This window comes from Lepidochelys kempii, chromosome 14 (assembly GCF_965140265.1).
Source record: "Lepidochelys kempii isolate rLepKem1 chromosome 14, rLepKem1.hap2, whole genome shotgun sequence".
Taxonomy (NCBI): Eukaryota; Metazoa; Chordata; order Testudines; family Cheloniidae; genus Lepidochelys; species Lepidochelys kempii.
The window spans coordinates 20,953,550-20,967,584 of record NC_133269.1 but is presented as its reverse complement, the minus strand read 5'-3'; the positions used below and the strand labels follow the sequence as shown (position 1 = coordinate 20,967,584).

Below are 14,035 nucleotides of genomic sequence, written 5' to 3'. Positions count from 1 at the left end.
GTTAGATGGCCTCAGTGGAATTCCTAGCGGACAATGTGTACGTCCACACAATTCAGAGGCAAAAAGTCCTTGAACTTTCAGAGCAATTTCAAGGAGGGGAAAGCCCAGGAGATTACTGAGATCAATAGAGGATTTGGGTAAAACAGGACCCTCCATTGACTCTTCTCCTCTGGGCTCTCAAATCCTCAGGCTGCTGCTGGCCCAGCCCCATTAACTATTGTTCCTATTCATTCTAAATGAAGGGGCTTTTGTCACACAAACCCGTTCGGGGTCAGCCTGCCCCTTGGTTATCAATCTGGCTCTCTCTCCTCTGTTCATTACCCCACCTCCCCTGGTACAATGGGATGTTTTCTTCTGGAGCAGCTTCCTGACACCAAGTGGCTCCCTTTGGCTTCCAACCTTGTAATGAGATGTCAGGATGTGCGAGCCCCAGGCATCCACGTCCCCTCATCCCCAAATTCCCAGTTTAATTCCTGGTCCTATCTACATTATGGGAGTCGCTAGTGTAAAAAAAAAAAATCAATCAATTAAATTCCAATAGAGGCTATAACTGGTCACCCATTAATGATGCATCCAAGGTGTCATGTGCTGTAACTCGCAGTCCCAGAGGCTCCTAAATAGTATGGAAAAAACCTTCCTAACCTAAAGAATGGCACAGGCTGACATGTGCAAAAGGGACTCCTGCTTCTGGGCACCCAACGCCCCTCCACTGGGACCCAATTCTCAGAAGGCCTCTGCTCAGCACTTCTTGCAAATCAAGCCCCTTTAAGGTGCCTCATAATTTGTGACATCCCTCCAGAATTAAACTCCCCCCCGCCCCAAATCACTAGCCACTTCAGATAATAGGCCAGATCCTCCTCTCATTGAAGTCAGCGAGTGTCTTGCCATTAATTTCAATGGGAGAACTGTGCTCACTGCCAGAAATATAACCAAAAAAACCATTTACAGTTGTATCGTATAGTTGGGCTGGGGCCACGTATGGGATGGTTCAATCCCTCTAGTGAGCGAGTGCAAACAGGGCTGTCTGATGAAAGTCTGTAAGTAACGTTAGCGCTAATATCTGCTTCTTCAGGCAAGGCAGCATGATCCAGTGCTAACGACAAAAGCCTGAAACTAACTAGTATTGGGATCTATTCCCAGCTGTGCCTCTGACTTGCCGGACTAGCTTGGAGGACTGATTTAACCTCCCAGTGCCTCAATTCCCATTGGTAAAAAGGGGGAAAATGGTGCTCAACCACCCTTAAAAAGAGCTCTGAGATTTACTGATGAAACGCAACATAGCCCTGATTCAGCAAGACTCTTAACACAGAGTTAACTTTAAGCATGTGCTTAAGACCCATTGATATCAATGGGCTGTAGATCAAGCCTTGTAAATCCTAAAGGCTAAAATAATTTTTATGATAAACTTCCTCCATTTCTCTCCTTTTCCCTCCAAAAAAAGGTTGCCTGTAAGATTTAAGAAAAAATTGTTTTCTGAGAGTCAGCTGAAAACAAGGAATCTCTTTGAGGAAATACTGTGATCAGTTCAGGAACCATCCCACAAGCACCTGCAGGATTTTATATTTCTTTTTCATTAATTTATCACATCTTTAAAAATTGATGAGCAATTTAAATGATGAGAAGAAGAAAGTGAAACAAAGAATACACTGGTTTCAAAGTAACAGCCGTGTTAGTCTGTATTTGCAAAAAGAAAAGGAGGACTTGTGGCACCTTAGAGACTAACCAATTTATTTGAGCATAAGCTTTCGTGAGCTACAGCTCACTTCATCGAATAAATTGGTTAGTCTCTAAGGTGCCACAAGTACTCCTTTTCTTTTTAAAGAATACACTAGCAATCAACGAAGGGGATCTGGCTATAGAATGAACTTCCAGGGAAGATTAGATGAATCCAGAGTCTTTACAATCTTTCAGAAACAACAAGGAGTCCTTGTGGCACCTTAAAGACTAAAACAAATTTATTTGGGCATAAGCTTTCGTGGGCTAAAACCCACTTCATCAGATGCATGGAGTGAAAAATACAGTAGGCAGGTATATATATTACAGCACATGAAAAGATGGGAGTTACCTTACCAAGTGGTGGGTCAGTGCTAATGAGGCCAATTCAAACAGGGTGGACGTAGTCTATTTCCAACAGTTGACAAGAAGGGGTGAACATCAACAAAGGGAAAATTACTTTTTGTAGTGCTAACGAGGGTGGATGTGGCCATTCCCAATAGTTAACATGAAGGTGTGAGTATCAACAGAGGGAAAAATACTTTTCGTAGTGACCCAGCCACTCCCAATCTTTATTCAGGCCTAATTTGATGGTGTCCAGTTTGCAAATTAGTTCCAGTTCTGCAGTTTCTCATTGAAGTCTGTTTTTGAAGGTTTTTTGTTGAAGAATGGCCACTTTTAAGTCTGTTATTGAATGTCCAGGGAGATTGAAGTGCTCTCCGACTGGTTTTTGAATGTTACAATTCTTGATGTCTGATTTGTGTTCATTTATTCTTTTGCGTAGAGACTGTCCAGTTTGGCCAATGTATATGGCAGAGGGGCATTGCTGGCACATGATGGCATAGATCACATTGGTAGATGTGCAGGTGAATGAGCCCCTGATGGTGTGGCTGATGTGGTTAGGTCCTATGATGGTGTCTCTTGAATAGATATGCGGACAAAGTTGGCAATGGGGTTTATTGCAGGGATAGGTTCCTGGGTGAGTGTTTTTGTTGTGTAGTGTATAGTTGCTGGTGAGTATTTGCTTCAGGTTGGGGGGCTGTCTGTAAGCGAGGACTAGCCTGTCTCCCAAGGTCTGTGAGAGTGAGGGATCATCCTTCAGAATAGGTTGTAGATCCTTGATGATACTCTGGATAGGTTTTAGTTGGGGGCTGTGGCTAGTGGCGTTCTATTACTTTCTTTGTTGGGCCTGTCCCAATCTTCAGAAATCCTGCCAAACATGAGAAAGCTTTCCCCCAATAACTGAAATAAGATTCACAGCATTGGACACCCTTTTGTGCTTCCTTTAAAGAAACCTACCCCAGACAGGGCTTCCGAAGAGAATAGCCAGAGATTCCATGAAGTCTACTAGGGAATTAGGGATTTGCTAATTGTGGAAGGTACTCAGCTGATGATGGCTGGCAATACAAAACCTTAAGATAGCTAGATAGATTAGCTAAAACTATAAAAGAAAGGAGAAAAGGACAGAACAAAAATATAAATGAATCCGTCATGATGGCAAAATGTGTATCAATATTGCTATGTTCAGTGCAACTACAATGTGAAACACCCCTTGTTCTGAAGTGCAAACTTCCTGAAAAATCATGAATATTACCCTGAAAAATGGTTTGTATTAAAGCTGAAACAGGTGAGGTGCGTACACTCACAAATATAGATAAATAAAACTGTACTCACCTAATATTTCTAACATTGGAAGTACAGTATTCTGCAACAGTGTTTACACCAAAATGCATAAATCTAGAATAGAAATATCAGCAAGACTTCATCTTTAACCCCAATTAGTGCCAAACTCTGCCTCCAGATCCATACCTTTTACCCTAAGTGAAGTGAACGGGATTTGTGCATGCACACCTGAAGTGGTGCCAATTCAAATGTTTCTTGGGGAGGTCAAATTCCAATCCCCTCCCAGCCAGGATCCCATTCCTGTCCTATTTTATCCCTCTCCCCCTCCCTCCGGAGGATGTTTATTTGCTGAAAGAGAAAAAAAGTGTTATCAAATTTCTAAGCAGACCTAGTAGAATAATTCATTGTAAATGTTTATGAATTATAGTCTGTTTTCTATTTACAAACACATTTGTATAACTCAACCCACGCTGCAGATGGCTAAACAGTATTCATTGCCATTTTTTAATCTTCACTGAATAATTTGAAAATACACAAGTTCTTCTTCCAAGTAGCTGAAGTCTAATTGCTTAGCTAGATTCACACCAAATAAACAGAAGAAAAAATCCAAGTCAAGTGTTTCATGTGCACGTGTGTTTAAAAACTCTATAATCTATGACAAACATTTCATATTAAAAGGACATTCCCACAGGCAATGAAATAATGAAGCCCTTAGTATCAGGCATTCCAGGCATGAAGATGATAGCTATTTCAATATTTTATTTACTCTCAATGGAGAATAATAAATTCTGAAAGCAATATGTGTATATTTATGACAAACTGAGGGCCCAATCATGCAACTTGATCCTGAAAGCATAAGTGTGTTCCACTGAAATCATTGGGGCTGGATCTGGTTTCAGGACTTCATGTACTTTATAAATTGCCTCCTACCAGTCTATGACCACAATTCTACAAAGATTTATGCAGGTACCTAATTGTATATATCTAAGTAGTCTCATTGACTTCAGTGGAATTACTCCTATGTGTAAAATTACTCATGTGCTTGAGTGTTTGCAGGATCAGGGCCTAAATCAGAAATTTGTGCTCCAATACCATGGTGATGGATATAGTATGAAAACCTAGGTGGATGGATGGTTACACAGCCAGATACAGTACTGGATAGGTCTAAACTCCATGTTTGTCCTGATACAAAGCCCTTATGGAAAAGTCCTATCTAATTTAATAGAGAATTTTTAATATATAGAATTTTATAATTCTCTATGAAATTCTAGAAGATGATTTAAAATAGGGTTCTATAGAAATCACCCCAAATCCTATAGGATGAGATCCTTTCTATAGAATGTTTAAAGGATCCTATAGAATGCTGGAGCAGGGATACAATTCTCTATTAATAAATCCTATAGGATGCCTTAAACATTCAACGGAAAGTAGATCATTCATTATGAAATTCCATAGGGTTTTAGAATAATTTCGACAGACCCCCTAGTACATTTCTCTAGAACCCTACTTCCTTTCATCCCTAGTAATAATCCTAATAGGGCTTCCGCCATAAAAAGAAGCGACTTCTGTGCTTGCTCTGTTTAAAACGTGTTTGGTGAAGAAGAAGCAGCTATCAAACGCTTAGGGTGAATTACAAGCTGGTTTTCCCCTAAATCTGCCTGAGCTTATGACAATAGAGAATTAGATGAACCTTTGGCTACCAAATCCACCTCTAGCTGGAGGCTGATATAAACACAGCGTGCAATGTACCAGTGGCTCCCGCGACTCGGGGAAGGGGGGTGGGGTATTCAGAGCCGCCCACGCCCCTCTCACTCCATTGGGTCACCAGCAAGGGCTGCTCGACACGCGGCCCGCTCCAGAGTCCAGCCCCGGCTCTGCGCGCCGCATTCCCCTCGCTCAGGGGCGCGCCCCGCTCGCTGCCTTCGGAGAAGTTTTGCTCCGGCTCCACGTGTGGCAGCAGCTGGAGGCTAGAGGGGCGGTGACAGCAGGCCCCGGAGCGCTCCCTCCCCCCCCCCCCCCCGGCAGGTCTCGTCAGCCCAGGTGGCAACAGAGCGGAGCCAGAGGCTGCAGCCGGAGGAGGGAGGCGAAGCCGGGAGCCGGGAGCGGCTCTGTCCCGTTGGCTCGCAGCGATTCTCCCCTGCCGGGGGTGCGCAGCGGGTGGTGGGGCTGTGGCGAGCCGCTGCTTCAGTCGTGCAGACTGTGACATCCCCACCCCACTGCCAGGGGACTGGCCGGGCGGGGGCCGGCGATAGGTGGGACCGGGACCTGCGCTCAGGGACTCCGTTAGCGACTCGCCCTCCCCTGGGAGACGGGATCTGTTCGCGTCGGGGCTTCCCCTCCTGCGGGGAGGTTGGCAGGAGCCGCCTGCCGATGATGCCCCCCTGAAGCGTCGCCCTTAAGAGACCGGGGGTGGGCGGGAAACGGGGGACACAACGCGAGCCCCCTCCCAGCTCCAGCTCAGTGACCATGCGGCCCGGGGCAGCCCTGCGCCCCCCCGCTGGCTGCTGACTCCGGGGGCGGGGGGCATGGCACCTGCCTAGCATGGCCGGGGGGCCGGGCAGATGCCTCGGGCTAGCATGGCAGGGAACGGGCCGCCTGCCCCCGCCGCCTGCCCCGAGCCTCTGCCCCGCAGCGTCTTCAAGAAGTTCCTGCTGATGCTCATGTCCCTGCTCATGTCCCTCTACGTCTTCTACTGCCTGGCCGAGCGCTGCCCCAGCCTGCCCGGGCCCCTGCTGGCGGCCGCCCCGGAGCAGGCGGCGGGCGGCGGCGGGCCGCTGGAGCCGGGGTCCCCCTCGCTGGCCAGCTGGCCGCCGGCGGCCCGGAGGAAGCGGCCGAAGCAGCAGCGCCGGCGGCCCGACGCGCCCGGCCGGGGCGCGGGGTCGGGCGGCGGCGGGGAGCCCCCGGGCACGCTGGCCCTGCTGCTGGGCGAGGGCAGCAAGCGGCTGCCGCAGGCCATCATCGTGGGCGTCAAGAAGGGCGGCACGCGGGCGCTGCTGGAGTTCCTGCGGGTGCACCCCGACGTGCGGGCAGCGGGGGCCGAGCCCCACTTCTTCGACCGCGGCTACGAGCGGGGCTTCGCCTGGTACAGGTAGGGACTGGGGCGGGAGCCGCTGCCCTCGCGCTTCGTCCGGGGCTGGGCGGGGGAGTTAGAGAGGTTCCCTGCTCCAGCCCTGATCCCCAAAGAAACCCCATAGCCCTGATCCCCAAAGACCCCTCAGAGCCCCCAGCCCTGATGCCCAAAGATACCCCATAGCCCTGATCTCCATAGCTCCCAGCCCCGATCCCCATAGCCCCTAGCCCCAAACACACCTCAGCCCTGATCCCCAAAGACCCCTCAGAGCCCCCAGCCCTGATGCCCAAAGATACCCCATAGCCCTGATCTCCATAGCTCCCAGCCCCGATCCCCATAGCCCCTAGCCCCAAACACACCTCAGCCCTGATCCCCAAAGACCCCTGAGAGCCCCCAGCCTTGATCCCCAAAGACCCCCCATAACCCTGATCCTCATAGCCCCTAGCCCTGATCCCCAAAGACACCCCGTAGCCCTGATCCCCATAGCTCCTAGCCCCGAACACACCTCAGCCCTGACTCTCAAAGGCCCTCACAGCCCCGAACCCCATAGGCCCTCCCAGCCCTTGATCCCCATAGCCCTGATCCTCATACTCCCCATAGCCCTGATCCCCAGACACCCCCTTGCCCCTGATCCCTATGGCTCCCTCACCCCTCCAGCCCACCAGCCCTGATCCCTGAAGACACCCTATAATCCCCAGTCCAACCCTGATCCACAAAGACACTCCTCAGCCGATAGTGCTCCCTCCAGCCCTGATTCCCAAAGCCCTTCCCAGCCCTGATCCTCAAAGTTTCTTCTGCCTCTCCAACCTCCATAGCTTTCCCCACATCCCTTCCCAAATGCCTGCCAGGATCAGGTCATGCAACATGATCAGCAATGTCTCATTTGTCCACAGTTGCATCAGTGAAGGGGAAACGGGGTGGGGGAGAGAAGAGGGGAACAGGACTCATCCTAACCCCATCAGTGCAGGGGGAGCCCAGTGTGGGGAGTCCATAGCAAAAGTCATTTTATAAGGAGGGTTCCTCTCAGGGACAATCAGCTCTTGAACTGGGCTCCAAAGTTTTCAACCACCTATAGCATGTGATTTATTTAGTGACTGGCTCATTTTCTTTGTAAGGCTTCTTTAGTGATTAAAACAAACAAAAAAGCAATAGGTATTCATACCCCCTCCTCCTCCTCATTAAGGAAGGGAAGTACCATGTCAGGATGTTTAGGAAATTGTTGGGTGTTTTTAAGGTATATTTTGAAGGCTAAGGGCAGTCTACACTACAAAACTAAGCTGACCTAAGTTACGACCAGGTACAGCCACTGCAGTAATTGAATCAGTTTTACATGTACACACTACTCTCCCTGTGCCCTCAGTGTGCGTCTTCACCAGGAGCTCTTGCATCGATTTAACTGCCGGAGTGGGGCATTGTGGGACAGTTTCTGAAAGGCAGCAGCAGTCAATGTAAGCAGTGCAGTCAGTGTCTACACTGACACTGCGTTGACCTAATTACATTAACGTAAATGCTACGCCGCTCGCAAAGATGGAGTTATTAAGTCGGTATAGTGGGTGAGTTCCGTCGGAGAGAGCTACATTTTAGTGTAGATGCTTACAGGGTTAGGTTGATGTCAACCTAGCTCTGTAGTGTAGACCAGGCATAAGTTGATAGCAAACTATATTTTGAAAGTCTGGCTCAAGGTACTATCAGTTGTGTTTTTCTGCTGTGATGATCTAAAAGACTTAACTCAGCATTTCACTTGATTTTTTTGTGTGTGTTTGCAACTTCCATGTACTTAACATCACACACACCATGGGATCACTCAAGTGTGTAAAATTGAACAAGTTTGCAGGATCAGGGCCTAAATCACTATTTTCAGTGGAAATTTGGCTGATAATTTTAGACACCATCCTGATACGAACATTGCTTTAGATGATCTTTAAAAAAAGACTTGTTGCAAGAAAACTGAACTTTTTGTTTTTTAAAGAAGTCTCATTGTAGGAAAAATAAACTGCTTGTGGATGAAAGTAGATGAAAACTTAGCAATATGCTCCAGAGCCCTGTCTTTGTTCGATTTTTATTTTTTGTAAACTGCCTGGCTCATCTTTCTTTTTAAGAAAGAAAAATGTCATGCAGAGGAAAGCCTCAGAGTTCCCTTAAATTTGCTGTTGTATTTGTAAAATCAGGTAGTAATCCCTGTGAAAATGAGATAAGACTGTATTTTAAAGTGAGCAACTGACAGTGTAGAAATACATATGTTATCAGGTATTACAAAATCAAGCAAATAAACAACCCCTAAGCATCTAGTCTTTAAAATATATTTCCTCCATTTAAGTATGAGGAAAGTTATAAGTTTCACTCATAATTTTGGGCAGTCTGATAATAATAAAAATGTCAGTGGTAGTAATTATCCATAAATAGCCATGAACAAAGTCAGGAAAGAAAGCAAATGTTGTTAAAGTGTCTTTGTTTTAGCTTTCTGTTAAAGTAATTAATTTTTCATTTGCTGGAAAAGAAAGTAAGTGGGAGCCCTTGACAATGTGAAAACAGAAATTAAAGCCATAGGGCAATACTCCTCATGTTATTAGTTAGATTTTTTTTCTGATGTGTCGTAGTAATTTAAAGTTAATAAAGTTGTGTCCTCTGGCAAGTTCATATGAAAATGACTTGTTGGATCTAAGAATAGGTTGTCCTTCTTTTGCACAATAGAAATATTGGGGTTTTGCATCCGGCAAACAAGCAAAAAAGAAGGGACTTGAAGTCACTCTAAAACTTGTATCTAATTGTCATTTAACTCTTACTAATATTTTAGTGGAAGGTGGTATTTGGTTAAAATTGTGATGACTATACTGAAATCAGCAGTATCATCATACGGAAAGTCAGAGTCTAGCCCAAGCGTTTGTGCAATGTATTTTTTGCAAAGGGAAGAGACCACTGTACTTCCATATATTGCACAGGATAGAATGCACCTTATTTTCTCAGATTGCAGGGTGTGTTTTTTCTGAGACTAAAGATTTCCTCTTGTGAGGGCTGAAGCTGTCTACAGAATGATATTTTTAGTGTGCGCTTATCCAATTTTCCATGGACTGACCCTCTATCAGAAAGGAAATATTAAAAACAAATCTGAAAACCTCAAGAACTTTAATCAACTCTTGACTTTGAAAAATAAACACATGGCTTTGGGAGAGGGTCTGCCATTATTTATGGTTGGTAATTCAGGAAATCTGTTTCTTTGACAATGGGTTCCTTGATTCATTGCAGAGGAGATGGCACTGTGGGTTGGCCTAATCCTGGAAATCTTGCCTGAGCAAGGAATACAGAATCTGACCATATGCCAGTGACATACATTATTGCACAATAGATTTCTTAGTGTCGGGGGTTTAATTTTCAAAGAGTTTGGGCTTGATCTGGTAGCTCTTGCTCATGTGAGTAGTTCCCCTTCAGGCTCTTCATGTAATCACCGTGTTTTACCATTTGATACTGGAGCGTTTACATTAATTGCTTCAGTTTGTTTGCTGTTTGATGTGTTGAGTTTCACTGGTTTGCTATTAGCTCTGTGGAGATTGAAGTACAGTGAGTTCTTTGTATGGGGCTATTCATGACTAGGGACCCAATCCTGCAACCGTTATTCATGTGAGTAATCCTTACTAACATGGAGTTCCAGGAATCTCAGAGCTGCAGGATCAGAAAGTTGGTAATCACTTAAATGGCTCTGTTTTAAAACATTATTTAAAAAAATCTTTACGTGCATTTGTCATGATCTTTGAGTAGAACAGAATACTGGGAATATCACCATATGTTTGCTAGTATCTCTTGATTGCTTGTCTTTGGAATCACCATCTTAGGTTTCAGATTTATTTTTATTTTCGAGCAGGCAGACTAAACAGCATCATTACAGGATATAAACATTTTAGTTCACTTTCTGTGGCCTTAGGGAACCTCCATGGGCCCTGAATGCTTTATCTAAAAAGTAACAAAAAGGGCCAGGATCTTTACACTGAAATGGAAAAGCCTTTAGATACTAATATTCATAGATGTTTATTAACAGCAGCAGCTAAATAGCAGACTTAAGGGAAGATAGAGGGGATCAGTGGATTTTACATGTTTCATGAAGTTGATGTGTTTGGATTCTTAAGAGATCATTCAAATTGGACTGTATATTGTCACCACAGTGCCCCTCACAGGCTGAGAAGAGAGAAGCAATGTTGATCACAGAGGAGATAAAGGGAGAATATCTATTTGGAATAAAAGATGAGCTTTAGTAGCTGGTGCATGCTATCATGAGATCCTTTTAATCGGGACATAAGTGTTTGGAGAGGCCGATAACAGAAGTACAGCAAGATCAGACTCTTTTTTTTAACCGATGAATTAAATTATAATACCTGTAGGATAGCAGACTCCTACGGCAAAGAACTTGTAGCAAAGCTCTGTGCTAATAAGTGAAAGTCTCAACACCTACTGTGGTTCCAGACAATAAGTGAGACTGATCTAAAATGCTGTATGTTAAATCAAGTGGAATAATCACCTCTCCTCTTAGACTGCGTTGCATCTGTTTAAAAGGCAGCTCACCTACAGTGAGGTTTATTTAAAAACAATCTTGGTGATTTTATTTGGGAGGTGTGACACTTACATGGGCATTTGCATGAGGTTTGAATATCAAGGGAAGTTCAGTGCTTACAACAGCTTTCTCCATTTCAGTTTTGCGAGTACTTAGTTCATAAGGGAAGGAAGGAGGGGAAACAGCCCACAATGGTCTCATTGACTTTAAAACACAGAAATCTCTGCTCTGGTCCTGAACAAGTCTATTGAGTTGACAGAGTTCAATAGCAGGTGAGCCTGTGTTTTAATAGAGCTGAGCTACCATCCTCTCTACCCGGCACATGACTGTATGCAGCCTGGGGAAAACTTCAAGTCTATGGGGTTAATTCAATCGAGTAAGAAATGTCTGAAAGAAAAATATGTGTTTGTTGATGGTATTGTGAGCCTCACTGTTTCTCTCTGATCCTTTGTTAGCCGTGCACCGATTCAGTCGCCCGCTGGAATGTCATTATGCTGTCAGTCACACAAGGAACGTTTATTTCATATGTTTTAATCTCCCTGCCTTTGTAATGCTGCTGCCAGTTGCACTAGAGAAAAGCTGAGCTAATGTCATTAGGCTACAGCATTCTGCAAGAGATGAAAGATTATTCAAGGTTTCTCTGTCAGGCTGGGAGTTTCCTCCCTGATGCCTCTAGACCTAGGAAGTTCCGTGTCCTTGTATGAATATCCTCTTGGTTTTTTTCAAGGCAACCAGTAATGCATGAGGGTCAAAGTGAGCTGGGAGTTGTTCAGTTCCTGAAAAGAATGGCAGGAAAAGCAAGTTCGTAGCAGCTGGGAGCAGCTGTAAAGGACCTTCTTGTGCAGTGAGTTTCCCAGCCCCTGTGCCTCAAGCCTCGATTCACACAAAGAGCCTGAAATGAAATCAGAGCCTCCGGGACTCTGGAGGTCAGCCACTATTGCGAGGTCGTATGGCCAGAGCTCATCTGGACAGCATAGTTCAGAGGAGCGGAGTGGGAGTCATTTGCCACTCGGTGAGAGACCAGAAGAGAGCATGCATTTTGGGTAGGGTTATGCGTGCACAGGGGGGAATGTTTTAAAAAGAACTAGCGCAATGAATGAGAACTGCAAGCAGCCCAGATGGCCCAACCATCATGAGTAAAGTACTGCAGAGCAAACTACTTGATGTAAACACCAAAAACCCTCTTCTCTCTAAGGGGAGATGCTTTAGCAATTGTGAGCCACAACTGTCCTCAGTCATAACTCTGTGCCTGGTAGGGGAGACTTTATGTACCGTACAAATTTCCTCAGGGTAAGTGAGATTTTTTTCCCCTCCGTCATGCAGCTTGGTTGAGAGAGTCTTTGGTTTCTAGATGTTGATGTGGCCCCCACAATACTGGAACTGTGAGCCTTTATATTGTTTGTATTCTCTGCGGGCAGATAATTATATTCAGGCATTCGCTTGATCTTAATTCTTTTGGTTTTTTAATTCCTGGTTTATATACCCCCCCAGTGTGTGCTCGTTGTCGGAAGTTTTGCCGTTAAAGCAGATTTAAGCTTCCCAATCCTTGTGTTCAAGGACGGAGTCATTATTTTTTGGCTGGTTTTTCTATTCCAAGAGACGGTTTGTGTTGGGGAGGCTGGAGTTCAGGAAAGCTCGTTTACATGAAGCCAGAGCTTTAAATGTTTTTGCGGGAGGCGCCTTGTTCTATGAACTCTGCTTCTCCCAAACACACTTGAATTGATAACAGTGTTGCATCCTGCTTATAGTGACTTTGCAACCTGCTTATAGTGAGCTTAGGCTGTGTAAGGAAGACCATGGGAGAGAATGGGAGTCCTGAATTATGTATTTGTATTGCAGTAGGGCCTACAAACCCCAGTCATAGACCCATCATATAAACAGAACAAAAAAACGGTCCCTGCCCCAAAGAGCTTACAATACAAGACAAGAGACAACTACTCAGACAGACGGGGGAGTGCAGTGAGACAGTGTTGGCCAGTATGATGGGCAGTGGTCCAAGCACACCAGCTGCCTAACTTGTAGAGATTTGTGTAGGCCTCGTGGCAAAGGAGAGTTTTGAGGAGACGTCTGAAGGAGGTTAGTAAGGTTGCTTTGCGGCTATTTAAAGGGAGCTCCTCCCTAGCCCTGGGGGGCAGCCTGGGGGACAGCACAAAGGAGCTTGTTTGAAAATTTTACTAGTGGGTGATGGAAGCTGGCATCATCAAATGCAGCATAAGATGATGAATGGAGTCAGAGAGGGGAAATGTTGTTCAGTGCTTCAGGTGCTTGCCTGGTCTCAGGGGACCAGGTTCAGTTCCCTGCTCTACCACAGACTTCCTGTTTGACCTTGGGCAAGTCGCTTAGCTGTTCCGTGCCTCAGTTTCCCACCTGTACCGTGGGGATAATAGGCCTGCCTTGTCTCACAGGGGTATTATGAGGATAAACACCTAAAGATTGTGAGGTGCTCAGATACTGTGGTAATGGGGGCAGGTCATAGACATACCTAAAATAGGTAATCTGGTAATTGGAGTTCCTGTTACAAACTGACCATCAGGTTAGCGTGATATTTATCTGTGGGCAAAACACCTTCACTGTGAGGTAAACCCTACACGTGCTGCTGTACCTGTGGCGCGTCCTCTGGCAGTGGGCCTGCGGGCACGGGGTTGGGGCAGGAGAGCTGTGCAAAAGGGATTACCTCGCACATGGTGCAGGGCTCCATGTCCTTTACAGGGCCAGATTCACCTGTATGTTCCAGCTGCTTTGCGCCACTCTTAAGATACAAAGCAGCCATAAACCCGCTCTGACTGTCCAGTTAAACCAGATTTGTGGCTGCTTTGCATCACCGGAGTAGGCTGGTGACCTTGGCCCCTGTTCACAATGTTATCTGCGTGGAATGTCTTGATCAGGGCAAAGGCTGATTAGTTAAGAGAATGAATAGACAAGTCCTCAGAGAAAGCTGAAAGAGACAAGTCCCTTCTATCACAATCCGCTCCATAGCCTTGTTTCTTATGTCTGCACAATCTGAGATTGCTTGGGAGCTAGCTTTTTTCACCTCTCTTCACTACATGATGTAGAGCGCCATCTAGTGTGTACACATGGGGAAGATTAAA

General features: G+C 45.7%; 1 protein-coding gene across 1 annotated transcript in view; it reads left to right on the top strand.

Moving 5' to 3' along the window:
- Positions 1–5,387: 5,387 nt before the first annotated feature.
- Positions 5,388–14,035, top strand: part of LOC140897657 (heparan sulfate glucosamine 3-O-sulfotransferase 3A1-like) — an 82,787-nt gene continuing 74,139 nt past the window's right edge. Inside the window, exon 1 of the mRNA XM_073310555.1 lies at positions 5,388–6,424. Coding sequence (XP_073166656.1) covers positions 5,898–6,424 — 527 coding nt within the window. The 5' untranslated portion in view covers positions 5,388–5,897. The remainder of the gene's footprint in view (positions 6,425–14,035) is intronic.